This window comes from Crocodylus siamensis, chromosome 2 (genome assembly GCF_052110815.1).
Source record: "Crocodylus siamensis isolate JL-2025a chromosome 2, ASM5211081v1, whole genome shotgun sequence".
NCBI classification, from domain to species: domain Eukaryota; kingdom Metazoa; phylum Chordata; order Crocodylia; family Crocodylidae; genus Crocodylus; species Crocodylus siamensis.
The window spans coordinates 287,226,637-287,242,096 of NC_143396.1; the positions used below are offsets into that span (position 1 = coordinate 287,226,637).

Consider the following 15,460-nt stretch of genomic DNA (forward strand, 5'->3'; position numbering starts at 1 on the left):
GTTGCTTTGCAGCAGCTCTTTAAGACACATTGAGAAACTGGAATGGATAGAAAGGATCCTCAACTGAACCGAGAAAGGAGCATGTGTACATGAAGGATATAGCGGCTCCTCCTCATCCTTGGAAAGGTTTCCCGTCCTTATCCGTTCTGTCCTCCAAGCATGTAGCAGTTTCCCAGTTTTCTTCTGCTAGACACATTCTTGGTCTCAATCCCTCCTTTTAATTCAGTTATTCAAGGAATCTCCCCTCATGTCTTCTCTTCATCAATCAAACCGCACCCTCACGTTTCTATGGGGGCTCTACAGCATTCACTTTTGTCTAATACGAGACTGTACGCTTATTAACATTGGGAATATATGCAAGTGTAATTCTACACAAACTGACTGTTTAATCTTTGAAACGGAGCTTGTTTTGTTTGATCTTGCTGGTTTTAAAGGGTTTTTAAATTATCCCTCCTGAAAGTACATTCCTTAAAAGTAATATTTCAGATTTGTGGAGATTTGGGAGGACAAAAAAGGTATAGAAAAACATCTCAGAAAAAAATACTGCCAGTATAATATAGCTGTTTGTGGGTGTCTGTATATTTGCATGGTGTTTATCGGTAGAACCTAGGTGTTATGCTTGGTTTGGTTTGTTTTAGAGGGCACATCAGCTTCCTCTAGGAAACCCTAATAACATTGACACATGCATAGAAATGTATCGGTATAGTGTTTAAAAAAACTTTACTGCAACAGTGACCCAAAAAAAGCATGCTGATAAATCCAATGGGTCCAAAAATGGGATGCATTTTATTGAATAGGAATAGTACTGGATACCTCTGTCACCTCTTTACTGTAAGTACCAAGTGGCTTCCCACTTCCATCTCACCTGAGTCTTAATACTAATTTTAACTGTTTTTTTTTTTAGGGCAAACGTCATCATGTTTATCCATGTGCATTTTTGTTCACACCATTAATGGAATTTACAGGCTTGAACTTGTTCTGAGCGCATGCAATCTGATTACAAATAAATGTTATGTTAAGGAATTACAGTTTGTGCTGACAGTATGCAAAAACTCTCCATACAAAGTGTTCGTGTGTGAAAATTGGAGTTGGGTTGACATCTGTCGGAAAATCCGGCCCCTCTGGAGACGCCGAGTCTGGATATTTTCATTGTTCAGTTTAAGAAAATGCAAACCTAGGTTACATATGCCAAGGCCCATGATCTTGGAATCGGATCTGCTAGTTGGGATATCAGCACGTGTCAATAGCCTCGCTGGGAGGCATCCTACTCCGCATGACTGCAGGGTCCTCAGTGTAACAATTCTGTATTCTGTTCCTCTCCGAGCATGGTGTTACTGGGAAGGGAATAACCAATAGCAAATACTATTGACTTGGACTTTTGTCTTTTGTGATCATTTTTGCAAAGTGGAAGGAACAGTCTTTTCAGCCTAAAATGGTGGTAACTGGCATTGCTTAGGCCAAGATACAACTGGCGAGCTGGTACTTGAGGTTTACCAATGCGAGAGAGATGCTTCCACAGAGCAGCCAGTTCAGAGGATGAGAATATCCCGATGTACAAATTCAATAAGAAGTGTCAGAGTGGATAATGGTGTAGGGAACCTGCTTCTCAAGTCTACAAAAACTCAAAACCCCCAGGGCTGAAGGGGTGGCAGAACAGGGGTCCTGGGATGACAAACCACGTTCTACATGGGATAAGACACAGAGGACAGAAGCAGAACAATGTAAAAAGAAAGCAAATCAATGTACAGGACCTGACACTGGGGTGGGGGACTCTAAGAACCAAAAGGAGAAGTAGCAGAGGAGAGGGGACTTCAGTGATGCCCCATGTGTTGGCGAGTGGCATAAAAACGTTGTCTTTAGTCTTTCTTTCTCGGACGCAGTGCTTTCTTATGTACGGTGCCATCATCCCAACAGTAGTCGGGGACTCCAGGGAAAGTCTGACAGCTCTCGCCAGAACCCTGGAGTCTCTGCTGAGGATGGAGTGGCTTGTTCCAACAAACACCACAACCTTTCCCCCAAATCACTACTGTGTTTCTACGGCTGGTCCTGTTAGATAGTGGTAACAACAAGCAATTTGATCCATTGATGTGAAGAATGGCGAAAGGACTGAATATTTTCTTGTAGATTAGGCACTAAATCCTGATACTGGCTCCGAACCAAAAGAATTATATTTCAGCATATTCAATGGCTATATATTTTTTCCCCGAGATGAGAGAAATGTTGTTTTTTTGGCAGAGTTTGAGAAATAAGTCTGCTCAGGTAATTATTTATGTCAGGATACTGTAGAAGGAAAATTCAAAGGCAAGCAATCATGCGATTCAGCCCAAGTCGCTATAGGGCTAATTTTCCAGGTACCTGTTTTCACATACTAAATCACATTTCTGTAACTGTCTCTGTTAACAGCTTCTTCGGCACTGCTGAGCTTTTCCTGTATTGCTGGAAAATCCCAAGGGAGAAAATTTAGAGAGCCACTCTTAAAGAAATCATATATCTATTTGTAAAGCAGTTTGGGGTTCAGAAGTCCTCTATTTTTCTTTCTAAGTGTGATCTAAACATGATCAGGTTTTGCTTTCTACATGTCTAAATTCATCTCTCCCTTTCCCTCCTCCCCCTCCAAAGAAATGGTTCTTGAATCCTGTCATCAGCCCAGTAAACCAGGGTCTGACCCAAAGCCTGTTCATGTCCATAGAAAGATTCCTGTTGACTTTTGGGGCTTTGGATCGGTTCCTTGGTTCTTGTGCTTGCCAGCCAGTGGCCTCTCTCTCAAATGTTTTTCTGATAATTCAGTGAAGAAATTAGATTTATTCTTGAGTTCTAAGGGCGGAAAAAAAGAGCTGTGGGTTTCAAATGTTTCTGAGTCATGGTGGAAAAACCTCCTTGGCATAGGAATTGTAAACCTAGGAATGGCATTGTGCATTTGAGTTTGACATTTTTCTTGTTTGTTTAAAAAGGCTGTGGAAGACAGGGAGGGTAGAGGTTAAAATAATATTAACTGAGCCCTCCAAATCTATCAGTTTCATTCTCTTTTTCCTGTGTATTACTGTAGCCAAACAAAGTAGTTCATCAGAATCAGAAAACCATATCAGTGCTGCTGACATGGATTTGTCAGTGATAAAATAGAAAGGCAAAAACTCGCTTGTGGTTCATGCTGGAATGCCTGAACGTTTTGCAGCAGCGTTGTTCCATAGGCAGGTCTACGACGCACGCGGCTTCCCGAAATCTGAATCTTGCCGTGAGCTTCAAAGTACAATGCCATTTAAAAGCAAGCATGTGCATATAGGTAAATGAAACGTACAGCCTCTGAAGTATTTTTTTAAATGTTGTCTTGTAGTGGTTGAGTAATTCCAGTTACTCGAATGTGTAACAATGCAGTAAAAAGAGATTTTCGCTCTCTTTGTTTTTCTTTCTTTCTTTTTTCTTTTTTTTTTTAACTTTTGCAGTTCATGCGCAGTGGGGCTCTGAATATTGATCTGTAGTTGCAAACTTGCTGTAAGTAGTAATAGTCCAACATTTCAGATTCTTTAGTTTTCAGTTAACAGTATTTTCTCTTATACCCAATTATTTTATGGGAGAATGACTTCTTGGCAAAAAAGGAATTTACTTAAGCAAGATTTCCCCAGGCTGATGGGGAAGGCTTGGTGCACAGATTCTGAGTGTCTTATTTCTGTGTTTAAATGTGTGGCTTTCCTTGGGTAATATGGCCCAAAAGGGGCCGTGTTAGTACCTAGACAGAGAGTAAGGGAAGAATGAGATGATGTTGTAGCGTCATCTAGTCCAGCCATTTGCTAATGCTTGCATGTGCATTGTCCAGATGATTCGTAGTGACCCAAATGCCCTGACTTCTGCCATTTGACTTGTTTTGAAGATCAGCTAAGAGACCTTGGTAGGTCTTGTTGGTTAGAGGGGTTAGATTTTGTTACAAATAAGCTCTTAGAATTGCTCTTACTGTGCATGAGTATATAACCTGCTCGATGAACCATGGTGTTAGTGTTATAAGAAACCAAAAGAGGTGGACTTTTCTTTTTTTCTTTCCCCTCTCTGCAAACGGAGTAAGATGCATTAAGCAGAGGCATCATTTAACGCACTGAAAAGTAAATCCAATTAACTCTGTTTTATTTGAAATTTTGGTGAAGACATGAATTTGAAAATCCCTATTTATCCCCATCTTGTTCTCACCTAAAACATGCTATGTCTGAAAGGAAAATCAGCTACATGAATCCCTTGCTGAACTGTATATAGCGGAATTCAGATTTTTTTTGTCCTTCAAATTAGCAGTGTTTTTGTGGTTCCATAAACCATGAGAAAATCTCAAATGCCCCAAGGTTGGAGGAGAGCATAGAGGAGGTAGAAAAATCTATTGTGTCTGTTCTTGGAAGCCATTTCTTTCACCATTTGGATACTGTCAGCTTCTTCTGTGCAAACATTACGGCAACCAAGGGGAATTAGAAATACTTACCCATGACCACAAAATCAAATTCTTGATCTGTCAGGATAAAGCCGTGCAAGAGCTGAAGCTTAGAGCTCACTGCCTTCATTCTGGTTTGAGCCTAGTCATAAACGTCTTCAGCTTAAGCAGACAGGCCTGTCCTCTAGAAAGAATGCAAGACGTTTAAAAATCTTTCTTCTCAGAGGTATAAAACATTTTTGGATCCGTAAGGCACTGTATAAACCCCAAGCAATAGTGGATGCCTCCAGCAGTCTCTCTAAAGTTGCACGCTGGTTTGCATTTCAACTGGGTTTTTGGGGGAATGGCATGGCAAATCGAGACAAGATCGAGATCACATTGGTGAAGTGACTGCTGCTTTATTAAACGCTGAAGTTCAAGCAGGTATGTTTATAAATGCAGCTTTTCCCGGCTAGCAGAGAGGGAGAAGGCAGTGCCAGTCCCAATCTAAAAAAGGCCTCCCCTATGCCTTTTCTATTTAGTGGCTCCTGTGTAGTATAGAAATAGCCAGGCTAACTCTGAGCGAGCTAGCTCAGGTACTAGTGAGAGTCTGGGGGCAGTAGCAGGGAGTTCGCTGAGTGCTGCAAAAGCCACCCAAGAAGCTGGGTAATGAGCGTGGTGCTACCAGGGTTAGAGCGCTGCTGGCGCTGAGCTAGCTTGAGCACGTCTACATTACATTGCACTGGCTGCAGCACAGACACCCCTTTTGGTCCTCCAGGTCTAAACAGTTCCCGGGCCTGCTGAGCCTGTATTGTTCCAAAGCCGTGCCATAGCTATGGCACCCTGCAGACCATGATATGATTCAACCAGCAGGCTTTTTTCCCTGCCAATCAAACCCTTCCCAAGTTCAGCTCTCTTGCAGGACAGGGGCATTACTCAGGCTCGAAACAGCTGTGGGGCAGGAGCACTAGTCAGTCCCCTCTTTTTATTTTTATTCCAACTGAGCTGAAACCTGCCCAGGCTGCCAAAGCGCACCATCCAACCTCATGATCTGAGGAAGCGAAAGCAAATGAACTCGTACAGCTACGCAGTTGCCTCGGCATTTCAGTGTGTCCGCCCATTGCAAAGCTGTGGAATTAGTTCAGTACTCAGAAATACCTGCCGGTCCCCAATGACTACGATCACAGCCCCCTCCGCCTCCAAACTACCTTACTGGGTAGCATAGGTGGACATACCAAGGAGCCATAAATCGAACCTGAATCTTGACAGATACAAACCAGGAATGAGGCCCAAATTTCCCATGATGAGAATAACCAACCATCGTAATGACTTACCTAGGGATGCAACAGGCCTTCTCTCATCCAAAGTCTTTAAATCTTGAGAAGGATGCATTTCTGATAGAGTTGTTTGAGCTCCACAGTGAAGAATTGGGCGTCATACAGGAATTGCTTGATAAATTCTGGCCTGTTTTCTGCAAGAGCTCAGACTAGGAGATCATCAAGGTCTCTGCCTCTGAAATTTCAGGAACCCGGTGGAGAAGGCATGACAAGGCATTTGTATCCCCTGTTCACAATGAAGCCAAAGGATGAAGGAGATGGGCTTTGGCAGCAGCAGGGTGGGTGGAGGAGAAAGATGCCTTCTTTCGCCTAACACTGCCCTTTTGTTTGTGCCTCCACCTCCTCCATTGGCCAGTCCTAGTACAATTAGCCCTTGTAAAAAGTGTTAGGAATATACCAATGGCAACAGCTGTTGCAATGATGCTTTCCTGAGATGTGGCCCCAGACTCTGTCCTGCAATCTGAGCTACCCCCCTTTCACATGGAAGTAACATCCCAAAATATTTATCATGGTTGATCTTTGTCCGAAAGCAATGCCAACATGTCCAAAAGCAAATTTTCTTTTTTGAGGTTTAAGTTGCAAGGGAGTAAAAATGGAAGATATTTACCCCCAGAGTGTGTGTGTACGTATGTAAAATATTAAATACGTCTTTCCCTTTGGCTTGATTAGGTAAGTGAAAAAATGGTTCAACTTTTAAACCTAACTTTTTTCCAAGTATATAATCTATCAGAGGTGTTATGTGACCAGAACAGGTTAAAATATTTAAAAAGTTCAGAGCACTTGAATGCAATTGTATTAACTGACTACTGCTATGAGACGCTGCATTTATACTTTAAGATATCACCCGGCACAGAGTTAAAGATGGGCTTTTAGCTTTGCTTCTGCTTTCCCCAAGATGTGCTTTTTGTTTTGATTTGGTTTGGTTTTTTGGTAAAATTTCATTAAGAGCATTTGCGACATAGAAATGATACGTCCTAGCTATGAAAACTACACTGACTTATGGCTCACTTACGACGTTTCTCCAGTAAATTCTCCTTCCGAGCGTATGGGCCATGCGGCAGGTTTGCCTTTACAGAGTTCATAGCAATCCCTCAAGCTGTTGCGCAGCGCAGAAAGAAGGCAATCTTAAGTTGTCCATTCACATCACACGTGCAATCTATTTGCTGTAGAAAACTTCAGCTGCTCCTACATCTGCCCGGCTCTTAACCAAACTGGGAATGTCTTCACCAAAATTTCCAAACTGAGAATCCCTAAGTCTGCCCTAGTTTTCTGGTTTGATGATAACTTTTCTCCAGACCTTGTCTTCAAATGTTCTTATCTGCCTTTCAGCACACACCAACTGCTGTAACTTCCTCAGCCTGACAAAGGGTTTTTGAACCCGAAAGCTTGCCTAAAAGTTTTTTTTCCCAACTATTTGGGAATTTGTTGGTCTAATAAAGGATCTCAAATTCACCCAAAGGCCTTATCTGCCTTTTGCACCTTTGAACAAAAGCTTCCAAGGTACTACTACAAGGAGGCCGCTGCGTCTGGACTGCACATGTCCGATTTGTAACCAGCCCCGTCTTACCCCCAAACTCTTTCCTTAGTTAATTTTAATACAGTGGGGTAGATAATGAGCCTCTTCTTCCAGGGGTTACTTGCATTGTAACGCTGTTGAGGCCACTGAGTGAAGTTCACCAGTGGATGTCAGGACTACCTCTAGCTTTACCCTGTGTAAGGATTGAGGTTCCTCTTGCAGACAAAGTGAATGCAAATGCAATAATATTCCTTTCCTGAATTCCTGCATTTTGCAGATGTGAAGTGGAATCCCTTTAGGGAGCCTAGGCTGATCGTGGGTCTGTTTTGCTGTTGGTAATTTGTCAGCACCATAGAATAAAGTAGAAAATTGAAACTGTGTGAAAGATCAACAAATCAGTGCAGAATGTCACGCAGCAACATCTGCTAACTTGGCTTTATCTCGTATCCTCCTTGACCCCCTCCTCCCAGCACCAAATCTCCTGTTTTGCGAGAGGTTGGAGTGCTAGGAAGGGTCAAAATGCTAGCCATTTCTCCGTGCTCTGAAGGGCTCGCAGAAGTACCATCTGGAATTAAAATTTCATGTTTGTGTGTTTCTCTATTTTAGTTATAGAACAAATGGGAATTTGCTGAATGAATTAATTGTATTCCATTGTAAAAGTCCATCATGAGAGCCATTATATATGGTAGCTTACAAAGCCCTGCAGAGAGAAATTAAAGTAACTTCCCTTTCTAATTAGGGCTTTCAGGAAATCATTGATTACAAAATCTAATAGGCTTGCTCAGAGACATTTGTTTGATATTACTTCTGATAAATGAAATTTTTACCTAATAATAATTTCACCAGTGACACTGGAGGCAGCTGCACTCCTTTTGATGGTAAGTCTGACTTCAGTAAAGCTCATCCCTCCCACTTCCCCCTCCCCAAAGCATTAAAGCGATATGAAACATTAGTTCCATACTGTACGTCCCAGTAAAGAATTCAAATTACCATCAGGAAATGGCTGTAGTAATGGACAGCATTGTTCTTAATGTGATGTTCAGGCCAACTTTATAGCGTAAACTCATCCTCCCAACCTGTTTGGAGGAGCCAAAAGGAAAAAAACAAATAAAGATAACATTTAGAAATTAATTGCTTTTCCTTTTCAACAGGGTCAGCATATCTCGTTAGCACCCATTCAGAAGCTGGAGGAAGCGCTGTACGAGTATCAGCCTTTGCAAGTAGAGACGTTTGGTCCGCAAGTCCCTGAACCTGAACTGCTGGGAAGGCTCGGGTGAGTGCCGCATGGAACTTGATTTTTCCTTATCGCAGTGCTGCATCTCAGCATATCACCACCCCCTTCGCTTTGTCAGTGCTTGGATTTTGGGGGGGCGGGGAAGCATCTTAATAAAATACTAGATACCCTGCCCAACCAACATTTTGCTTGGGTGGATAAGCTAAATTTTTTGGTCCTCCAGCCTTTATAGATCTACCGAGAGCTCAACTGGATTGCATTAGTGTTTTTTAAGGTTGTCATTGGCAGCGGTAGTGAAGTAGCTGTTCATTTTCAGTTGCACGGTATTAAAAAATAAATAAATAAAAATCTGGGGCTTAATTTCCCCAGCAGTAAGCCAGTAAAAATATTAAAGTTGGGCCTTTTGCCATGGCAAAGGGTAGATTTACTTGCTGACTGCTGTCTACAGTCAAACTCCGTTTGTGAGAAATGAAGCATAGAGCTTAACTTTGTCAAAAAGTATAATGAAGGGCAGGCCCAGCAGCCTGGCTCCATCGCAGCGCGCGGTCATGCTTGGAAGAGACCTCGGGAGCCTGGTGTTCCCGGGTGACAGAGGCCGAGTAGCACTGCTGCTCTCCTGGGGGGGTGGGGGGCGAGGAGTTGAACACCCACTAAGCACAAACACTGCCAGGCAGATGGGGAGCGTCACTGTGTGTTGAAGCTAAGCCTGATTTTTTTATGGTCATGTGCTATTGTGACTGATTGGAAAATGTGCTGCAGACCATCCCAAATGCAGGGTAGCACAGGGAAGAAGCAATTACAGGTGCAAGTAAAGAGGAGCTGAGAACCCAAATCGGACAGAAGGAAAAAGTGAGAGGGACCCTTAGGCCATAGCTGAAGTCCATAGGGAAAGAGGCCCGCTAACTTCAGCGAGCACTGTGTGCTTCATATTTTCAGAGGAAAAATTGCATCTTGTCCTGGGAAATGGGGAGAGTCTGAACTTTTTTCCTCTGTCTCCATTTGAAAACGCAGTCTTACTGCTGAGCAAGATCTAACACGTGGCGTCACAGAAGGTTCTTTGAGCTGGCCTAGAGTTTAAATTCTCCCACTTACTTTTGTTCTCATGTACTCCCAGTGCTTATACTTTCCGTTTTCTGATACCAGGTTAATGAGAAAAATATTCATTAGCTACCCCAGCTCAGGCATGGCGAACGCCAGCCTCCACCACCTGTTGAAAGCACAGCTGCAGTGGGCCTCTCATACAAGTGGTGCTCTGAAGCTGTCGACCACGGTACTTGTCACAAATGATGTTGTTTGGGAAAAAATAAGCCTCTTTCTGTATTTTTTTTTTTTTTTTTACTTCCGGGCACTGACAATTCCTGTATCCCTGTGTACCAGGAATACTGATGCATGGCACCACTGGAGGCCTTCTCTTTAAAGACTCGGGCTCTTAGTATAAGTGTGTGGGACACGGGTTTTCCGAGAACCCAGCTTCTTGGAAAGGAAATCTTCAGGATCTCTGCTTGCAATCCTAAAGTTAGCGTCTTAATCATTTTTTTCTTTTGCATACAGTCACCCCAGACTTGCGAGCAGTTATGCACACGCTTCATTTTTCTCCTCCGAGCAGTCCTATTGAGTTCAGCAGCACTCAAGTGAAATTTAAGCTTGCGCATAAGTATTTTGCAGGGATCTGGCACACTTGTAGCTGGTTTTCATCAGTCGTTAACTAATGGACACATACCTGTCAAGCTCTCGGGGGTAAAAAATGAGGGAGATATGTAAGTGCCTGAGGCGTTTGAAGTCTGGGGAAATGTTCAGATTTATTTATTTGAATGTTATTTTTCCTGGGAATGGCTCTTTCATCATGAATTCCAAACGTTGAAAAAAAAATAAGCAAACTTTCTCCATAGCCACCTGCATGCCTCCTGTTTTGTGTTTTTTTTCCCTTCTGTGATGCCATTTTCTTTCTATTTCTTGGTATAGCTTGTCCCTGGGGCTGCTTCTTCAAAGGATGATTTTTTTTTTTTCCCCTAGCAGTTTGTTCCTTGTAGAAGTCAGCTTATTCCACTTAAAAAGCACTCTCCACGGGGAAATGTTTCTTCTCTATTCACCCACACACACAACAACTCCTTACCTTTGCTGTTCTGTCTTTGCTTCTCACCTCTGGCTCAGCACTGGCCCCATTGCCTTTTTTGCTTCGGTGACTCTACGGTCCCATGCCAGTCACAGCATCACATCCTCCTTGGAGAGGGGCTAAAGGCTGGGAGGACAAAAGAGAATCTAACTGTTTTCCTCTGGACTGACCACCACACAGGCAGAGGGGGAGATGTAGAAAAGGCAGCATTTGACCTCAGTGTTGGTCTTCCTCTATTGCCAGAGGATCCAAATTAGCAAGGCCCAATTAATGAACATGAATGAGTAGCATTAAGGTTATTGCAGCAGGCCATGGATGAGGGTTTGCTTTATGTCCCAGTGGCTGGGAAGAACTCAGGAGCAAGTCTTACTTGTCTACCAAGTGCAAGGGATGAAAGCATTGAAAGAAGTTTGGTAAGTGCCTACACTTACGCCTAGCTGCACCCAGGTGTTGGATGCCTTGTTCTGGAGGCTTTACTCACCTAAGCACCTCAGATCCTGGTACAGTCAATGGAGAGGCTTGAGATGCCTAAAAGTAGTCAGGTTGATGTACATCCAGAGGATGATTCACAACACCTGCAGGGCCCTACAGGTAGGCAATGGGAAGTGCAGAAACTCAGGAGCATGCTGAGCTCCCACCCGCTCAGCACCCATTAGTTAGGCATCTCTTTCCACTCCCAGTTCTCAGGGAAGGGGCCGTGTCATAGGGTTTTGAAGCTTGGTATATGGTAGTAAGTAGTGGTCATTTTCCACTGGTGACGGTCCAATGTAAAATGCATGAGCAGTGCTGGGACCAGGAGCCAAAAGAGAATGGAAAATCCCCCTCATCTAGCCTGTCCTGGAGCCCCATGGCTAGGGCACTTGCTGGGGAAGGGGGAGATGTGGGTTAAACTCCACTTGGGTGAGGAGGGGCTAGTCACTTCATGGGCAAAGGAAAGGGCAAGAGCTCTAACTACTAAGCCGTTGGGCAAAAAGGTCATCTGTGACTTCAGTGCTGTCAAAGCAAGTTAGACGTAAGGTGGGATTTTTTCCTGCTGGCCTCGAAGAATTTAGGTGGCGTTCAAGGGCTTACTACAAACGTTTTGACTTGCAACATAACTGAGATGGGAATTGGATAAGATGCATCTTAGTGCTCCACCTGAATAGTTTTTGGGTATGCTTCAGTAGCCCTTGTATAGAAATCCAGGAAAACTCCTGCAGTTCAAAATAGGGGGAGTTTGAGTTTTGTGCCTCTTGTATAGGGCCATTTTGAATCACTTGTTGGAACCCAGGGAGAATTTAGGTCCCCAAGTCCCGTTCAGGCACCTAGAAACCTCTTGGCATCCTGCTGTTAATGAGTGAGAGTGTGAACTGTGGAGGGCACCTGTCACAGCTGGGACAAGTGAGTGTCCTAGGACACAATTGAGCTCTGAGGCAGCTTCTAATTTAAAAACCTCTAATGCACAGTACAGCACAGTGTTTCCCTCTTCTCTGCATCCTGCTGATACTAATCTAACCCAGTCCATTGGGTATTTTGAATACCTTAGACCAAGTTCCTTTATATATTTATGTTTCTGTATTTATATGAACTCAAATGCATTTCCTGTTGATGATGAATGCTTAACTAATGTGCTTTGGTCCTTGGGCTAATCTTGCAGGCAGCTGCATACAGCTGCTGCACGAGGCCAAGGAGTTGGGCAAAATGGGGTTATCCATTCCTCCTAAAGCTTTCTTTGCTCCCTCCTTGCTGGAATTCCTAACTATTACAGTGTGGTTAAATCCAAAGAAAGTACAGCGGTTCTCAGTGTTTCTTTCTTGTCTGTATGAAGCCTGTCTACTTTGTTAGAAGGGAATATCTTTCATTGGTCTATGCGGATTAACGAGACTTCACATTTATTGTTAACATTTCTTAGCTTTACAGCACTATGGTTGGAGACTGCAGCAAAACGTCACACCACCATAATAGTGTTTCACCTTGAGAACTCACTCGCTAGGCGGTTCCCCAAAACTTGCAGACTGCATCTTATCCATACTTCAGAAGCCAAGAAGTTTGCAAAGACTCTGCCAACCCGGAGCCTTTGATTTATTTCTGGTAGCATTCCTTATTGATTTGAACATAATAAACATCTTCCAAGCACTGAACAGGATAAGTCCTACAAATAGTCTGGTCTTAACCCCTTAGTGTCCACAATATTCCCTGTAATACTCAGAAGAAGAGCAGTTTGTTCCTTCCCTACTTCCGTGGAGCCCACTGTGAGCACACGGGTCCATAACACGGATGGTTCATAACAAGAGGATGAATTCTTAAGAGGTTATCTTAGGGCTCCTGTTAGCTCTTCTTTTTTCTAAAACTGTGGGTCATAATTAAATTGTCCTGTATCAGTTGCTCACTAGACTCCAGGTAATTGCATTTTGTTCAGTCCAGCAAACTCTATACTGTGCCCCATCCCTGCCCCCACTGTTTGGATTATATCATCTTTTGCGAACACCTGCAAAATGCTTGCTTAAGTGACCCACACAGGAAAGATTGAATCTGAATACATTTAATTTGTTTTCAGGCTGTAAGTGTAAAAACCTTTTTTTTTCTTCCTTTTTGCTGCCTCATGACTTTACTAAAAAAGCCTGAAGGGTCCATGTAGTGCCTGTTTGCTGTTGCTCCCTTGAGAAGCTCTGAAAGTTATTTAGAAGTAGACTTTCAACATAAGCGAGTTCCTTGAGTGTGGCACAAGTTGAGCTTCCTGAATTACTGAAATACAGATGATAGCCCCAAATTACTTTGTTGACAATACATGTTATGCTGGTTTGCTCCAGATAAGATGCAGAGAGGTCCTTAATAGTCTGCTGTTCTTCCCTTGCCATTTGAGCTTTCCCTGATCACAGGTCTAGTGGGTTAGGGGAGGGAAATCTCTGTTGTGGCTATACTAGGCCACCATTCTTGTAGTTGGAGCATGGTACGGGGGCCGCATTGTTGGCTTTCATCGAGGAGCTGGAAGGGATCTCGCAGGCCACTGAGTTTAGTTCCCTGCTAACTCATTCCCTGATCCACCAGTAAATCACCTGGATCCTTCTTTGTGGAGGAGTAAGCTCCAGTGACCTAAGACCGCTTTTCTCTTGAACGAGAGCTTTAATGCACTTCAAGGCACTTGTCTTCATACATTCAGTGAATTTGCTTTAGCTTTCCTGAGAGGTGTGGTGTAGAGGAGCCTGTATATGTACTGGCCTCATTTGGGCAAGCTGGTGGCTCCGTGCTTTTGTTGAAGTTTCTCAGGGAGGAGATAGTGAAATATCCATTGTTCCCTTCCATGTGACAGTCAGCAGAGCTTCATCTCATCTCCCCTTCTTTTCAGCTGGTAAATGGGACCTTTGGCTGGGTCCATGTAGAGGCCTTGTCTCTGGCAACTTCACTGTCTTGATGCTCAGCGTTATATTTCTGTCTTACCTGACCCCACGTGTTGTTGTCCAGGTGCCTTCGCTGCCTGGCTGCACGGGGGTGGAGGAATACCGTGTTGCTAAAGCTCCATCAGGAAAGGTGTGGTGGTGATGGTAGGCTGGGGGAAGCAACCAGGAGATAAGCTGAGGTGTATATATTTCTCTGCTGAGGGTTCATACACAGAATTAGTTACTAGAGTTTGCAAATATTGGGGCTGTCTTTGAAACGCCAAATACTCTTAGATGGCCGTATGTTGGCAGAATCTAGGAAAGTGTTTTTTCACTGGCATTCGTCCGGTGAAATTGAGATTGTAATCATTTCTTCTAAACTGGGCTTTGTTCCTGGGATCCATATGTTTTCCTCTCCACGGTGACTATTGCAGCGCACCTTACACTGACACACTGAATGATTCCTGTCCTCGGTTAATATGCAGTGGTGTAGCACAGTGGTTCCCAACCTTTTTAGACTGCGGGCTGGCAGGCTGCAGTCCGGAAGTGACCCAGCATACTGCAGAGTGGCAGCCAAAAAGGGTATAAAAAAGGGCTGGCTGCCGCTCCACACTACGCCGTCACTTCCAGACTTCCAGTCGGGCAGCCAACCCTCCTGCAGACCAGCAGCCAACTCTTCGTGGCCTGGTACCGGGCTGCGGCTCGGGGGTTGGAAACCTCCGGTGTAGCATATTGGTTTCTGCATGGAGCTTAAGATGTTGGTTTTGACCTACAGGGCCCTAAATGATTTGAGACTTGTGCAGAAATACCACTGGTTAGTGGAGGCACCCAAGCTTGTATTGTTTGATTAAAGCAGGGTGCTCTGTATAAGAGACGCTGGCTTGCAACTTTCTCTCTTCTTTGTCCCAAAACAGCTTACACCTGATAACCACCATAACTCCATGGATTTTCCCAGACTTTCAGGACTGGAGGAATTGTACAGGCGAGCCATGGTGATGGCAGCAATTTGTTTTGTTTCTGTTATTTTTTTTGGTTTTGGGATAGGTGAAATATGCTGGCTGTCATGTAATTTTTGGTGTGTGCAATTGCCTATTTAATGTACCAAAGAGTTCAAAAACCTAGGGTAAACAGTGTGTTTTCTTTCTTGAAGAAAATACAAAGAAATGAAAATAAAAAGGGGGGAAAATGAAACAAGCCCCTTTCAAATATGCCAAAAATTGAACAGGCAAAGGTAACTTAGTCATCTATCATTCTTCATGTAGGCAAGTAAGATTTAGCGTGGTATGTTCTCTCACTAAATACATAGTTATACATAAGGTATTCCTGGAGACTAAGATAAATAGAAAACCTGCTTTCACAATTGGAATTTGGGGCAAAAAATATTCTGAGCTTCAAGCCTTGTGTTTTAGAAACAGTCAATTGTCGTCCATGGTGGAGCTGATTCAGACTCTCAGGAAGCCCCTGAGTGCCACTCTGATAATGTCATTTAAGGCTCCTTTATAAATATGTCTTCCAAACTC

General features: G+C 43.5%; 1 protein-coding gene across 1 annotated transcript in view; it reads left to right on the forward strand.

The window, feature by feature from the left end:
* The window catches only part of MNAT1 (MNAT1 component of CDK activating kinase), a 154,971-nt gene that overhangs the window by 96,191 nt on the left and 43,320 nt on the right, over nt 1-15,460 (forward strand). The window contains exon 7 of the mRNA XM_090034316.1: nt 8,389-8,510. Coding sequence (XP_089890442.1) covers nt 8,389-8,510 — 122 coding nt within the window. The remainder of the gene's footprint in view (nt 1-8,388; nt 8,511-15,460) is intronic.